Source organism: Cryptotermes secundus, unplaced genomic scaffold (assembly GCF_002891405.2).
Source record: "Cryptotermes secundus unplaced genomic scaffold, Csec_1.0 scaffold1366, whole genome shotgun sequence".
Classification (NCBI taxonomy): Eukaryota; Metazoa; Arthropoda; class Insecta; order Blattodea; family Kalotermitidae; genus Cryptotermes; species Cryptotermes secundus.
Window position 1 is genome coordinate 171578 of NW_019737415.1, and position 17006 is coordinate 188583.

At 39.4% G+C, this 17006-nt stretch overlaps 1 protein-coding gene across 1 annotated transcript in view; it reads right to left on the reverse strand.

Annotated features, from left to right (window-relative positions):
• Positions 1-12405, reverse strand: part of LOC111870424 (transmembrane protein 189) — a 29063-nt gene extending 16658 nt beyond the window's left edge. The window contains exons 1-2 of the mRNA XM_023862712.2: positions 11782-12405; positions 55-266 (exon numbers count right to left, since the gene is read on the reverse strand). Of these exons, the coding sequence (XP_023718480.1) occupies positions 55-266; positions 11782-12001 (432 nt within the window). The 5' untranslated portion in view covers positions 12002-12405. The remainder of the gene's footprint in view (positions 1-54; positions 267-11781) is intronic.
• Between the last annotated feature and the right edge of the window lie 4601 nt (positions 12406-17006).

Below are 17006 nucleotides of genomic sequence, written 5' to 3' on the forward strand. Positions count from 1 at the left end.
AGACATTTTTGCAACACATTAATGATAGCCAATTCTAACAGATATAACATTAACCTTGCCAATGATGGGGAGTTCCACAGAGCCCCACGTGTCTGCACCCCAATGAACGAGTCCTGAGCTCAGGTCAGCTGTGATGATCCCACACAGTGCTGCTATCACAATGGTGCTCAGATTCTCCATCCGAAAGTGGATGACGATGAAGTAGAAGTTTACCATCATCAAAGTTATACAGATTCCAACACAGATACATTCTTGTATACGTTTTCCTGAGAAGAAGGAAACAAAACATAAAAGTTTTTGCCCAAAATTTTCTAATTCTAAATGTATGAGTATTATACCTAGGACTGTAATGTATCTTTATTTCAATACCAAACCCCACCGTCAACAGAAAGTATGTCGGGTTACACAGTGTTCCATATCTGAGTAGCCCTGATATGAGAGGAAAAACATATTGGGTTATAATTAAAACAAATAAAAAGAGAACAAAAGAACAAAAAAGAAGAGAGTAAAAAAAAAATACAAAACAAAAAAAAATATTTTTAAATTGTACTTCAGAGGATATTATTTGAACAGAAACTCCATGATTTATACATCTCTGCTATAGCATCATTACTGCAGTTAGATCAAGTGGCAATTGCTGGATATGTGGTTTTAACTGGAGAAATGACAAAAAACATGTAGAATTCTGGAAGGAAACGTCTTCAAAAGCTGGGACTTCACAGACTAAAGATGTAGAAAATAATATTTATAACTAGACTTGAAAAACTCAGTTGTGATTATGCAAACTGAACTCTACTGATTCAGCATCATGCTCTGTGATAAGATCTGGTGTTAGTGGTGTTGTCTTTTAGATTTTATGATCAGACCATTTCTTAGTCCCTCACATAGAAATGGTGTGCTCCACACTTTTAATTTTAACCCAGTAAAGTACTATTCCAATAATGTTAATGGTTTCTGAAAATGCATAAATAATACACACACTGGGACCACAATTTCTTTCTGTACATATGTTACTTTATTCAATAATGCGGTTTAAAAACTGACATATTTAATGTTTAGCCTTTTAATTTCAAATTATAAATTGTGCTTTTTACATAGTTACCCAAAGACATGTGCATGTATTCCATTTTCCCTGTTTCCTGCTACAAAAGAAAGGACAAACCAGACCACATCATAATAAAGCAATCCAAAAAATGGGAGGCATAAATTATGATCTTCTTGCATTTTGTAAAATGGACATCTTTTAAAAACGTTTATTTAAAGTTAAATATATATATTTTATACCTTACACCAGTTTTTTATACGATGATCTATTTTTAGACGTTCTGTATATAAAATTAAACCCTTATGTGGATGTTATTTCTGTTTTGAACCTAATATCAACACCTATACCACTAAGATAGATTTTTTCAAGGCAGATATGGGAGACTGTAACTAATGGAAATTTTGATTTTTGGCCTAACAAACGCATAATAAAGACTGGTTTACATAATGTCGTTAAGTGGCCTTTTCCATGCAGCCCATAAACTGCTACACAGATACTGCTGAAATTATATATGGCAGATCTTACAACAAAATCTGTTAGGCAGTTCTGACCTTTGGCCATATTGATCTGTAATAAAGTCTACTCCACATATCATCATAAACATCATATCATCACGTTTTTCCTTGAAATTTTATATGGCATACTTCCACTAGAACTTACTGGGTAATTCAAATTTTAGGCCACAGATTCATAACAAGGCCTACTCAACATATGACCATACACTGACCTTTTCATATGTCCCATGAACCATTCACACAAACTGTTGAAATTCAATAAAGGAGACTGTCATCAAAAGTTGTTGGGCAAGTCTGATTTTCTGCAACTGATTCATAAGAAGGCCTGGTTTGCATTGCACCATCAACTGACTTTACCATGTACCCCTCAAACCATTCTACATATGAAGAGTTCTATCTTCTGGGATATAACGCCATTTAGTGCACTGAAAGTCAACCGACATTTCAGAGGAACATGTGAACGCCATCTTCAGGGTCGAAGAATAAGCCAAGCAAGTAACCCACTCTGTTTGCTACCTGCTTTCATGCTGGATTCTTGCTTGGCTTATTCTTTGACCCTTAAGATGGACACGACATATTCCTAAGAAACATCAACGGGTTTTCATTGGACTTCATGGCATTACAACTCAGAAGACAGAACATTTCATAACCACAGCTGTGAGAACCTCCAATCCTACGTCCAAGGTAATCTGTTGAAATACATGATACAGTCATTAAGTTTGTGGGCTGTGGTTTTATCGCATCATATTACAAGATATTCACATACACTTACACAGGTCCACATCGGCCCTCAAAATAGTTGCCATTGGCTTTTATGCAAATCTGACAACGTTGATATAGCTGCCAAAAACAATGCTGAAACATTCATTTACAGTAATCTGTCAGAAGACAGGCCCACAGTCTCTTCCAAAACAGTTCCTCCACTTAATGCGATCTAGAGCTTTATCCTTCAAATGAGAATATCCTCTTCTGTCCCCAAGGTCATCCAGCATCATCTTATGTCTTCTGGTCACTTCTATCTGCCCCTCTATCTTTCCTTCAATAACTTCTTTTAGAAGGCAGTTACTATGTAAGATATGAACAATCCAATTAGCCTTCCGTTTTCTTATTTCGTGTAGGATATTCCTCTGCTCATTGAAATAACACTTCTTCACTTCTCACATAATCGGTCCAACTGACCTTCTCCATCCTTCTCCAACACCACATTTTGAAGCTTTCCAGGTGTTTCTGATCTACTGCCCTAAGTGTCCATGTTTCAGCCCCATACAGAGCTATTCTCCAAATGTAGCATTTCACTACTTTCTTTCTCAAATTTAAGTCAAATTTGCTGGTAAAAAGATTCTTCTTCTTGCTAAATGCAGCTTTTGCCATGGCAATCCTAGATTTAATTTCACAAGTACACCTTCCATCATCTGTTAACAAGCTACCCAAATATTTAAAACCTTTCACATTCTCCAGTTGTTTTTAGTCTATCTTTATTGTGACTGGAGTTGGTTGTCCCAAAATTTTCATTACTTTTGTTTTTTCCACATTCATTTCCATGCCATATCACCTTCCAATTTCGATTAGTCTATCAATCATACCCTGTAGCACAGTTTCTTCCTTAGCCATTAACACAAGGTAATCTGCATATTTCACAGTTTGAATAATTTGCCCTCTTAATTTTAAGTTTCCAAGCCCATCCAGAGCTTCCTTGGTAAAGCATTCGCTGTACAAGTTGAACAAAATTGGTGATAAACAGCATCCTTATCAAACTCCTCTTCCAATCTTCACACTTCTTGTCTCCTCTCTGTCCAGTCATACTCTAACTTTCTGATCCATGTACAATTTGCTGATCAATCTTCTTTCACGCCAATCGATACCTGTTTCCTTTAGGATCTGCATTAATTTGGTCCAGTTTACATGGTCAAATGCCTTCTGCCAGTCTATGAAGCAAGCACACAGTTCTTCATCTATCTCCAAAGTTCGTTCTGCTATAATTCTCATCATCCCAATTGCATCCCTGGTTCCTTTTCCTCTTCTAAATCCAAACTGATCTTCTCCAAGTACATCCTCTATTTTCCTTTCAATTCTTCTTTTAAGTATCTTTGCTATTATCTTTGCTGTATGTGCAATAAGACTTATTGTGCGATGGTCGCTGCATTTTGTAGCTTTTGTCTTTTTCTTTAAGGCAATCATTGTAACTTCTGTAAAGTCCTTGGGCCACTCTCCACTTTCATATATGGTGTTCATTAGTTTTGTCAGTGTTTTCAAACCACCTTCTCCCAGTAACTTGAGCACATCTCCAGGTACATCATCATCTCCTGTAGCCTTTCCCTTCCTCATTTCCTTGATAGCTTTTTCCACCTCACTTTGTAAAATATATGGTCCTTTCTCGTCTGTATCTACTTCTTCTTCCGGTTCAACCTCCAAAGTTTCTGGCCGATTAGGTCGATCATATAGTTTTGTAATATAATTTTCCCAATATTTCAGCACTTGCCTCTGATCTACTATTCTATTCACATGGGAGTCTTCGATGCCAATATTTTGAATCCCATGGTTCTCTTTCCATCATAGTTCTTCTGTCTTCATGTACATCAAATCATAACATCCTGTCCTTTGAAATTCTATAATCTCATTACATATCTTCTCAAAATATTCCTTTTTGGCCCTGGCCGTGGCTCTTTTCAATTCATTCCTCAGTGTCCTGCATTTCCTCCTGCCTTCTTCATTGTTTACATTATTCCATTTCCTTCGCTCCTCCATTTTACTCATCATCTCCTGTGTAACCCATGGTTTTCTTGCTATCTTCTCAACTTTACCAACCAAATCACTGATAGTATCTAACATGCATTCTTTTATATTGTTCCACTGCGCTTCAGCATTTCCGCTTTCACCTTCAATTGCACCGAGTTTCTCTTCTAGGGTCTCTTGCACGCTTTGTCTTTGAGCATATAACTTCTCCAAATCCCATCTGGGTCTGCGCTTTCGAAATCCTATAATTTTCTTCAACCTGGTTCGGAACTTGGCAACCAGCAAGTTGTGGTCAGAGTCAATGTCTGCCCCAGGAAGCGTCTTCACATCCTTCACACTGTTTCTGAATCGATGTTTCACAAGGATGTAGTCCAGCTGATGCCTCTTCCAATCCCCAGGTGCCTTCCATGTGTAAATTCTTCTCTTTGGCTTCTTGAACCAAGTGTTGGTAACAATCAGTCCATACTGGCAGGAAATTCCCGTACGGCGTCTCTTGTGGCACTGACAACCTCCTCGGATGACTGAAATATATGACCACACAGCTTTGCTCTCAAGCGGTGAAAGAGAAGGAAATCACATGGTGTGAGATCAGGTGAGTACAGAGGGTGTGGCAAAACGATGGCCTGTTGCCTTGCCAGTTCCTCTTGGACAAGAACAGAGTGATGTGCAGGGGCATTGTCATGTAGCAACAGCCAATTCTTCCTATGCCAAACGTTTCATTAGGGGATTTGCCTAGTTTCTGGAAGAACTGGATGTTTGCCCATTGTTCAAACTGCCACATTTTTTATTTCCACCATGTGCATTTAACTGCAGTTCACAATAGAGGCCGTAGTTCTGCTTACACTGTTTGCACACAAGTGTCTCTTGCTGTGACGAGATATGAACTAACAGGGCATCATACTCTGCTTCAACTTATTTGTTGTAGTGCACTGCAATGATGATTTGCGACCAGTTCACGAACTTATTGACTATGGTATATAGGAGATTTTTGTTCATTTTCATTTCCTAAAAAAGCTTAACAAACCTCAAAGAATGTAGCTGGAAATTCTATGTAATACAGTATGGAGCACACCCTTTCCAGTCTTGTTTTAAACTTGTAAAGTGCTTTAGTGCACTATAGTAAGCAGGGATTACACTGGGCCAATTCAACCAAAATTAGATTTGCCTAATAATTCTCAGAGTAGTCCCCTAACAACTTCCATATAAATCGATTGAATACTTCTGAAAATGAAACATGCAAACAAATTCATTATATTTTAAATAAGAACTTCTATAGTAGTGCAAGAAATCTGTTGTCTCTATTTATAATAAGAGTGATAAATTGACTGCCACAATTACTGAGAAACAGAAATAAAATTGAATCTCTAATACATTTCCCCCCAAATATTTTTATAACAATGTGATCCCTCTGTGTTTATAAACTTTCATTCTATTAACTGTCACATAACCATCAATACTTTATAGTACACTTTGTTCCACTACATTTTTCACAGGTCAGACCCTGTCTATGTCAGTTTAATATGGTTTACAGATACATACCCATCATACAAACGATTAGTAATAAAAATATATACAGAGGTTGAACAAAATAATGGAAACACTACAGATACTGCACACACTTCTTTATCAATATGGTACTGGCCCAACTTTTGCCTTCAATACAGCTACAGTCCTTCTTTCAATGGACTCAATATAAGTTTTGAACAGTCTCTAGCAGAATTGTATACCATTTGTCTTAAAGAACTCATTCAAGTTGCTTTAGAGATGTTGGGGGTGGGAATTCGTTCCTCACTCTAGTCTCAAAAACTGACCAGAATGGTTCAGTGACGTTAAAATCTTGTGACTGTGCTGGCCAGGGAAGATTTTGAAGTTCACCTTCATGTTCTTTAAACCATGACTGAATAGTTCCAGCAGTGTGAATGGAGGCACCGCCGTCTTGGAAAACTGAATCGTTGTTCAGAAATAACATCTGGGTCATAGGACGCCCCTGATTATCCAACCTGTCCACATAGTCCCTTGAAGTACCTAGGCCATGAAAAGTAATGATGGGACCAACAGAATACCATGATTTTGCTGCCCAAATAATCACAGAATCTCCCCCATATTTCACTGTTAGAACCAAGCACTTCAGATTGTAGGCTTCCTTCGGTGTTCTCGAAACATAAACTCTTCCTGTTGTAGGGAACAGCATGAAAGACGACTCATCTGAACATATCATGCGCGCATTTCCAATTCTCTGCTGTCCAGGTTTTATGGTTGTGACACTATCATTTATGAATATGAGTATTACTATCAGTAATCAGAAGATTAGCAATTGTAGCCCTACCGTGGACGTAGGATTTGTGAAGTTCACATCAAACGGTTTTTGTGGAAAAAGTGGCCAGGGAGTGGAAGAGCTGAGACTCAAATTGACATCCCTGGTCAGTGGTAAGAGCCTGGGCAACCGAAACGGGATGTCCAGCCAGTCAGTAAGGCTTGTGCCACTGTGTCGGCTGTGATGTCCAGGATGTGGATGACTTCTGGCCAGAGGATGAAACGGTTGACTGCAGTGAGGCAGTATGTGTAGCCTGCTGACATTGGAAGGGGTCCCATGAGGTCAATGTGAACGGTGTTATGGGGCACTTCACACTGGACTCTGGCGGGCCAATTGAGGTCTGAGTATTCGGCTAGGAGGCTGTTAACCAGTGTGCCGCTACTGAGAGCCTTGAAACTGGGAATCAGCGAGCTGGCTGCTTGTACCAAGGAAGACAATGACATGTCTCTGTCCAGTAGGCAGTTGTTTTGGCAGTCCACCAAGAGGCCAAAATGAGACAGGGAGTTGACACTGATGAGAGGTTGCATGATGTCGACCATCATGAATCGCCACATGAAATCTCAACGTAGTACCAAGCTGAGGTTGAGGGAAAGCCATATGTAAGCGGGGATGGTAGTGCCTTTATCCGTGCAGAGGTCATAGATGACATGTTCCCTTCGCCGTGGAATGAGCCTGTGGGGATACACGCAGAGGTCTGAACCTGTGTCGAGTAGGAATCACCATTTACTGATCCTGTCCGTGATGAAGAGGCGGCCTGTGGTTGTAAGCTCTCATTGGGTCAATCTTGGAGAAGACAGAACAACCGAAAAGCTGGTGGGAGTAATTGTGGTTATGACGAATGGGGTAGCGATCTAGGATTGAGCTGGTGCTGGTCTGGCATTGCGTGTCCTGATGCCAACCGTTATCTTTCTTGGGGACGAGGTGTAGGGTGGAAGATCAGGAGCTTTCAGAACGGGGAACTGTGCCATCCCACAGCATGGCATCGAACTTGGATTTGGTGATAGCTAGTCAGTCCGGCGCCAGTCGCCATGGTTGGCAAGTCACTGGTGGGCCTAGTATAGTCCAGATGTGGTGTCCACCACCTGTATACCTCACTAATGTCTCTTATTAGCCACTACACATTAGAGTCCCAAAGAGCCACTACCAGGTGCCTGATCAGTACAGTTTCCAGTGTTTCTAGCTACATCAGAATGGATCAGATGACTCTTATCTAGTGTTAGATCCATTACTAAATTTACAGTGCACTGAAAGGAGTATCCAATTTACAGTCAAGATACAGCAACTAAAATTTAAAAAAAAAAATTAAAACAAAAGAAAAGTAAAAAACTGAAGACTGATGTAACAAAAATGTAATGATCTAGTATTATAAATGTGTTTCTTGTTCCCCTGAATATGAATGTTAAAGGTATAAGAATGGACTGCTTCAGATCCTTGCAATTATCTTTCAAAAGTTTTAAAACAGAACGTGATAAATTTCTACCAAAAAATTCAGAAGGTATAAGTCACCAGGTACTGATTAATTCAGCAGTGTTATCAATGCAGGAGGTACAGTGTAACTCTTGAGTTACACCTCAGAAAAGAAATGCTATAGTGTATAAAATGGGTGAATGGAAATGGAGGTACACCTCACAGTGAGGTACATGATATCATGGCAAAGAAGTGCATGAATCAGTATTGCATGCGTAAGTAACCAAACAGTTCTCGAAACAGTTTTTAAATATTCCCCACATATTTTCCATACAGCTGAGGTTCTTTACAGAGTTTGTCACAGAATTCACATTATTCCCCCTAAGAGCTGCACCTTCTGTGAAGTGTCATTCTACATACTGGAAGTAAAACTTTCTGCCTATGAAATTCAAAAGTCTCTTCCAATCCAAGTCTGACTACTTGAAGCAAAATTATTTAACCATCTGCTCCCAATAACATAGCAGAGTAAAACTGAAGGGGCTCCTGATTCTTCTGAAGTAGCAAAAGGTAGTAAAATCCAGTTTAAAATTTAAATGTCCAGAAAGAAACTAGGATGATAGAAAAACTTTTTAAATGGAACAGGCAGGAGAAAATTCTACTGGTGGCCACAGGCAGTAGAGTGATTGAATTAGTTTAATTTTCTTACCAAAACAAAAAAAAAATCTCCGTTGCTTTAGTCCACAAACAAACTATATCGAACGAGCAACCGCCGCTTATCAGCAAAGTTAGTGCCAACATTAGTGGATGGGGGTGTCGCATGGTCAGCGCAACGAATCCTCATGGCCATTAATTTCGGTTTTCTAGACCAGAGCCAATACTTTTCCATTCAAGTAGCTCCTCAATTATCATCATGAGGCTGAGTGGACCCTTTTCCAGACCCCCCTACTTCTAAGAAAATCTGGTAGCACCGGGAATCGAACCCAGGACCTCTGGATGTGTAGCCAGGCACTCTGACCACTAGACCACAGAGACAATTTCTATACAACTTGTAGACATGGTTACTTATCAATGCATGACACCACACTTCATGCATGCAGCTTTAGCTCTATCCATCACTGTCCCATCAGGTCTCATTCGAACATGCTAATGCAGGAAGTCATGTCTTGGTTTCCTGAACCTAGTGTGGTTTATTTTAATGTTATATTTTAGCGTCCTGTTGCACTGATTTACATCCATGATTTATTCTGTCCGTCTTACAGTGCATACATTTATTCACCTTACTCTTCTCTCTTGCACTACATGTTTCGGCACGAAAGTGCCATCTTCAGGTGCTTTTCGATGTACATCGAACTACTTCATTACATGCCCTGTTGTCTTCATACTAAAATAACTAAAATATATATTCGTCATATATATTGCTAAATTTTAAATATTAAAAATATTAAAACTGTTCAGGATTTGTCATCCTTATGTCGTATCTCAATACGCAAGTCACACCTATCTTCTTCTATCGGAGTATTCTTCCTACTTTCATGTGTGTATTGTGCTTTGTGTTGTGTCTTGCTCCTGTGACTGCATGTGTTATACTCACACACTTATAACACACGCAGTCACAGGAGCAAGACACAACACAAAGCACAATACACACATGAAAGTAGGAAGAATACTCCGATAGAAGAAGATAGGTGTGACTCGCGTATTGAGATACGACATAAGGATGACAAACCCTGAACAGTTTTAATATTTTTAATATTTAAAATTTAGCAATATATATGACGAATATATATTTTAGTTATTTTAGTATAAAGACAACAGGGCATGCAATGAAGTAGTTCGACGTACATCGAAAAGCACCTGAAGATGGCACTTTAGTGCCGAAACATGTAGTGCAAGAGAGAAGAATAAGGTGAATAAATGTATGCACTGTAAAACGGTCACAATAAATCATGGTTTATTTTATGTAAGATTTGAGGCTTTCACAGTAAATAAATGTGCTAAAATCTTCCTGGGTGATCAGCCATGTCAATGCTGAGGCACTCCAATGTTTCAGAGATCTCCCCCATTTCCATAATCAGGGTTGATGCAGTGAATGGCACTGATTTCACAGATTGGGGTTTGTATGTATGTGTGTGTACGTATCTCAGCAACTTACCGCCATTCACACCAACCTTGATGATAGAGATGGATGAGATGTCTGAAACATTGGTGTTTAAAAAAAAACTGACATGGTTCATTTTACTTTATATAAGACTTGAGGTTCTCACAGCAGTGACTATGAAGAATGCCGTCTTCTGGGATGTGGTGCCATGTAGATACTGTATAAACCTGAAGATGGAGATGATATGTTCCTCTGAAACATTGCTTTATACACTATCTACACAGCACCACATCCCAGAAGACCGCATTTTTCATATTTTACTTTACTTTATGCACTCTTCAGCTGACAGGCTGTTTAGTTTATACTGACAGAGTACTACTTACACATACAGGCATAATACATACTAAAAATGAATATGGACAAGAGAGTAACTATGAGGATCTCAAGGAAAATGAACTCAAATATAAGTATAAAAGTTTATGTCACAATGAGTAAAGAGGCAGGCAAGTTTATCTTGGAAGCAAAATAAATTCAGAAAGAAAAATTAAAGAAGAGATTGACAGAACACAAAACAGTTTTAAATTGTATCAATTCTATCACTTAAAATTTGATATTATGGAACAGAGATCTCAAAACAGTGCAAATTAACACTTTCTTCTAAAATTATACATTTAATGCCAAAATACTGACACTTACAAAAAAAAAACAAAAGCACAAGTCAAGCATTGAATATGAAATTATGAGGCAGGTTCAGGAAAAAAAAATACAAATTACAATTAAAAATTAAGTTTTTAGAGAAGATGGATTTTAGTATTTGTTACCAGAATTAGGGGAGAAATGACTACAGTGGTTGGGTCATGAGAAATGAATGGTTGTAGGGAATGAGTATTAATATTTAAAGGAGATCTACAGGACAACAAACAACAAGATGATTCTGCCAGGTTCTAAAAATCCACTTATCTAAAACAATAATCTTCAGCAGCAGTCACTGATGACATTATACACCTAGTCTTACATAAGTAAAGGCCACATATTGAGGATACTGTTCTTTCCCAGTGAAGAAAACTTTAACTAAAATATCTTGATATTTCAGAAATACTCATGAAGACCAGTATGTGGAATGAAAACATGTATCCACCAGAAAGGTCATCAGCATTTCATACATTACCAGAGATTACTTCTAAGAAAATGTATGATTCGATTTATCCTATTGTGGTGCAAAGTTGCCATGAAACCCTGCAAGCATGTTGCAATTGATGAAAAAAATATGAATCACCGACAATCTTGCAAAAAATCGCGAAACAAGACTACATTAAAACGCATATATTTTGGTATAAAACATTATGGCTGAGCAAGATATTTCAATTATGGGCGATAATTATTAACCTCCATGCACAGAATCATACGACGCTGGAAATTAAGGCAGCATATCAGCTGATGAATGAAAATGGGCGTGAACCCACCTTCAACCGGCTTAAAGTGGGCGTGTTACTACAAGCCTACCTACCACACCATGCAATAACAAGGGGTTGGCATAAAATACGTTTTCTGTACGATGTATACATTTGGCATCAATGTCACCCAATATGAATTACATACAACTAGCAGATTATCATATATGTCGAAGATAAAACAGTCAGTCGAGATTCAAACTGAATACCAATCTTACCTCTGCTGTATAGATTCGCTAGCTCCTGAGCTCCTTTGTGATGAGGACCCCATCTTGGTTTTATTTTTTCTTCGTGAGTTACGGCTGAATTTGCGTTTGGATCATCTTCTAGCATTGAATTTTCATATATTTGTTGATCTGTCTTTACAGGCGCTAAGAAATTGGACGCCATAGTACTCTGAATCACTGCCCTAGTCAATCCATTCTCTTTGCACTCCATGTTGCACTAGTCTTAAATGGTACACCAATAAAAAGAAAGCGTATCCAAAGCCAAAAGAAGCGTACGTCATGTAGTTTTCCCAGTTTTTCCTTTTCTGACATGTGGAAAATGACACTTCAATTTGCCTCTGTTTCACTGCAACCTTCCCCATCCACACAATTAAACATAACGCAGGGAATGAAACGACTCACGATACTTCGCCCACTCTTCTTTTAAACCAAATCGAACGCCATAAACCACAAATTAACAAGGCTGACTGTGTATAAAGTTTGGTATAAAACATCACGAGTGTGCGTCAACCTCCTACAACCACATCCACGCTCAGTCCACAGCCGACGACAACCAACATGAATCGTATAACATAACGGAGTGTACTTCGTCATTGCAGCACGATTTCTTAGCGAAGTGTCACCGGGCGCATGTTCCCCCCACCACGAGCCGGTGTGACGTTGAGCGAAATCCTCTACAAACACTGCTTAAACCACGTTACGACAATAACGTGCTTTCTTTCGATCATTTTATTTTATTTTTTTTATTATTGCGGGTGTGATTGGGTGCGATATGTCACTGAAATATTAGCATTTCTTGAACATATAGGAACAAAAAATGCCCACTTACAGTGTTTTTAGAAGTAAAAAGTAAAGTGGATTATTTCCTGCAGAAGGAAAGATGAATTCAGTCTAAAACAGGAAAATAATAAATATGACAGCATTGAAATTTATGTATGTCAAAAATACTTTGTTATGAATTAAAATTGTTTTCCATGTGTACATATTGTCAAGTGATAAGAGTGACTATAGGCGGGGTTTAGATTGGTAATCAGATTTACTGAACTCTTACACTTTGATACAGCGCGTGACTACATTTTACGGTTCACTATTACACACACACACACACACACACACTAGTGTTCGGTCACGTTCTCACTGCCGTTGCATGGTAACGGCTTCCAACGGCGAACGTTGCCTTTCCTCTGGATTCCCGAACTAGCCCCGGCCTCAGCTACCATCTTCTAACGGCAACAGTTTACAATGACTGAACAGCAGCAATTCTTTCACTAACTCACTAACCCACCAACCAACACTTCATTAACTCTGCCTGGCTGGTAAGTTGCTGTTGGCCCTCGGCAGCACAGTGATTCTTGCTTCCGAGTTCCACGGGACTAATGACCTTATTTTACTGTCTGATGGCACTGGGGGGCCTTCAGAACTACTCACTAACTCCAGCTTTTAATTTGTTCTGCTTACATCTTGCCGCGGACCGCAGAGAGAAAAAAGATTTCCATTATTTTCGCATCTTCTTGTTGCTGTGGATTTATTACATTCGTGTCTGTTGGTGGAGCCGTTACCTAGCAACGGCTGTTGTATAGTCGCTTATTTCGCGGTCGTTGCCTAACAACGGATCTACCTGCCACAATATTAAAGATTAAATATGCTAGATACATTTTGAAGATAAATTCATACATCACTGTATAATGGACCGCTTTCTTTAACATTAAAAAGGGAAGGCAGCTGACTTTTGATACAATTCCAAAATTAAATTTGCCTCTGGCGTCAGAACAAAATATAATAAATCACAACAAATCTGAGATTAGAGGGAGAAAAAAGTTAGTAGTGATACTATTTTCCAAGCACGGGAAAATTCAGCAGCCAAAGTTAAATAAATATATATATATATATATATATAAATTCAGTAAAAATAATATTATTTATAACACTTCAAATTGTTGTTCCAAATTATTTACTTTTTTCCGATTTTTTTTTGTTTTTTTTTTTCAGAGAGCAGGGACAATTAACTGATAAAAGAAAGTCCTTCTGACAATAACATTTCAAATGTGTCTTCAGGTTGAGTATATCGTACACGTCACATCACTGTTATTTAAATGATTACTAGTATTGTTGTGCTCTTAAACTCTGCCCTTTGGTTGCATACGTGTTCCCGTTTCTTTTGACGAAAAATAACAAGAAAAATATGCACTGAAAAATAATAAATCAATAAATCAGCCATAGTTTAGTCTGTTGTAACGCTGGAATGGTAAGGGCCAGGTCATAATTGGGGTTTTTACCTGCTGGTCAGTTTAAATTGAGCCTTTCTCTCTTAACGGTCATACTGCTAGTGTTTCCTAGCCGATCGGATCGTATTGCAATGGAAAACGGCCGGTCGGTCCGAACAAACCGACAATAAATAAGTATATCTTACTGTTTCCTTTGGTCAAGCTGTACGCATTTTTGTGATGACAGAAGCAGATAAATGTAAAATCACAGAGATTCTGATTTTGACAGACCGGTCGAAAGCATTCCGCTTGGATACGACTCGGCCTGTTCCTCTTCCAATGTGACCACGGCATTCAACCGTGTTTTGTTTGCGTGATCTACTACTGTAATCCATGAGACAAAATTTATTGTACTATAGCTCTTTTTTGGGCCTTGGACGCTTTTTCAGTTTCTTGATATAGTCAGTAGGACCCCTTGGACTCGGGATCAGCCGTTACGAGACCGCTACCTGCACACAGGCATCCATGCCTCAAGTGGGATTCGAACCCATGATCAAAGTGTCTGAGAGGGCGAAGAGAGTTCATGCCTTAGAGAGCGCGGCCACTGTAATCGGCCGCGAGACCAAATACGTGCATTTATTTTTCTTGTGAATTTTTCGCTCCAGTTCAGGTTTCCTTTTCTTATAAGGCTAGTTAGTCGTCCATTGGAAGCGGAAACCTGCGAACTGGGATTCGGCCGAATCTGTGCGAATCTGTTCGTCCGAATTCGTGAGTTCACTGCGCGTCCTTTGGCTGCGTGTTCGGCCGATGCCATTCGCGTTCTGTCATGGCGCTGTCTGAAGATTTATGTGATCTGTACGCGTTTGATAGTCCTTTACTGGCTAGGTGACGAGCACAGAATAGGAGAAAAGAGTGGATTAGTGGAATTTTATCAAAAAGACAAACGTTTGATGAATTTTCTCATATATGGAGTGATTTACAAGAGGACGAGTCACAGTATTTTGGTTATTTTCGCATGAAGCAAGATACATTTGAATACACATTAAGCAAAGTATATCAGTTGAAGAAGTACAGTAACTTCCGAGAAACTATTTCACCTGAAGAACGCCTAGCTGTAACGTTAAGTTAAGGATTTGATAAGAGTTTGAGAAAACAAAATATTACATCGATGTTATATTATTCTTGCTTCTTAGTGACTACATACAAACCGTTGTTTCTACAAAGGATCGAAATTACTATGATACACAGCGGCACTGTTCTGGTCTGTTACAAATTCATTGCTGTGGGAACTATTATGGGAACTGCGTGTCGATTCAAAGGATAGAGGCGAAACATTTGACGTGGACATCACACTGCTGTTTCGATCCTCCTGTTCCTGCAGTAAAACATCCATCAATTTCATGCGTAATCGCAGCTGTCTTTCTTCAGGCAAGCTCATCAGAAATTGATAGTCACTATCCTGCTTCATTTGAGAGCTCTTTTCGAAGTAGCTCAACTTTTTAGATTCTATTTCGAAGAATTTGTCATCGTAATTAATTCTTTTCTTTCCTCTTTTTAGCGGACTTTTGAAATGCTCTTTTTGTGCCGGAGACGTATTTACAGGTGCATCATTCTCGATATCTGATTGAAAATCTGGAGTAGAAAATGCATCATTATATTCACTTTGTGTTGTAATATTATCAGTGCCTGTCTCAATACAGGCGTCCGCAATGTCAGGAACACTACTCGACAGATTTCTCGGTTGAACAGTATCAGTTCGTAGGTGGTGAACGCAGCTCTTCGTCCGAAAAATCCAAACCAATCTGGATATTTCGCAGTTCGCAAGTATACGCGCGTTCACGGACGAATAGTGCTGCTACCAATGGACGCACTCTAACCTGATGCAAGCTGTTAGGATCGTTCGTCCGTTTCCGTGCGTGTTCGGACGAACTCCTCATCGCAACTTTCCGCAGCTTTCCGCTTCCAGTGGACGAGAGGCCTAACTCTGTGCCGAGTTCTTACGTTTGAGGACGGCATTAGGAAACGGTTGGAAGATTCAGGAGAAGAAGAAACAGTGCGTACGTATTCGACGTGACCCAAGTAACATTCAGATTCTCCGCCATGTTGTTTGCCACGTTAGCTCTGCAAACGCTGTGGGCTTGTCACTGGAGCCACTGTGCCAGGGTCTGCAGGATGCTTTTATAGACATGACACACTGTCTCCAGAAACAAGTTAAGATTTGGCTTTTGGTCATGGTTATGAAGCTCCTCATTATGCAGTTTTCTCAAGCCTGTAACCGCCCACATTTTGGTGTATACTTTGTTATATCTAATTACCTTAAAGTACGTTAAATTACTTAGATTTTTTGAATTAATAAAATCAGTGCGTTAGTCACAAATTAGTTCGAGGGAGTTAGCCAGATTCTTTCACTTAAGCGAGACTTAGATAAAGTTTTGCAGTTAGTTGTAAGACAGAGGGCTTCACAAGTAAATTGGAAATAGGAGACTTCAACGTTATCATGGTTTATAACTAGTGGGGGGGGGGGGCTTTTACAGGACTGATTTCTAAAATGAACTATCGGAGGTGTTGAAATGCTTTTGGTCGTAATTAGGGAACACGTTCTGTCCTTTAAAATCGGCCTATTACAATATGGAAGATGAAGTCCTTCGTTTAAATTTGGGAAACTGAAGGAAAGGCCTTTTTGCAGTGACGCTTGGCTTAAACACTCTGCAAATTTCAGTGACCGAGTTCGACCTGCCGGGGTACCATTCCGACCATAAATTCTAAATCTTCAACTTTTATTTAAATTCGTTTAGCGGGGGGTGGAGTCCAACTGGGTCCACTCGGCACGGCGGCCACTGATTGGCCTATTGTAGCCTGCTCCGGGTGATTATGATGATGGAGAATTTGGTGGAATGAAGATTGGCTGGGAAAACCGAAGTACTCGGAGAAAACCAGCCCCAGCGCCACTTTGTCCACCACAAATCCCACTTGACCAGACCCGGGATTCAACCCGGGCCACCGCGGTGGGGA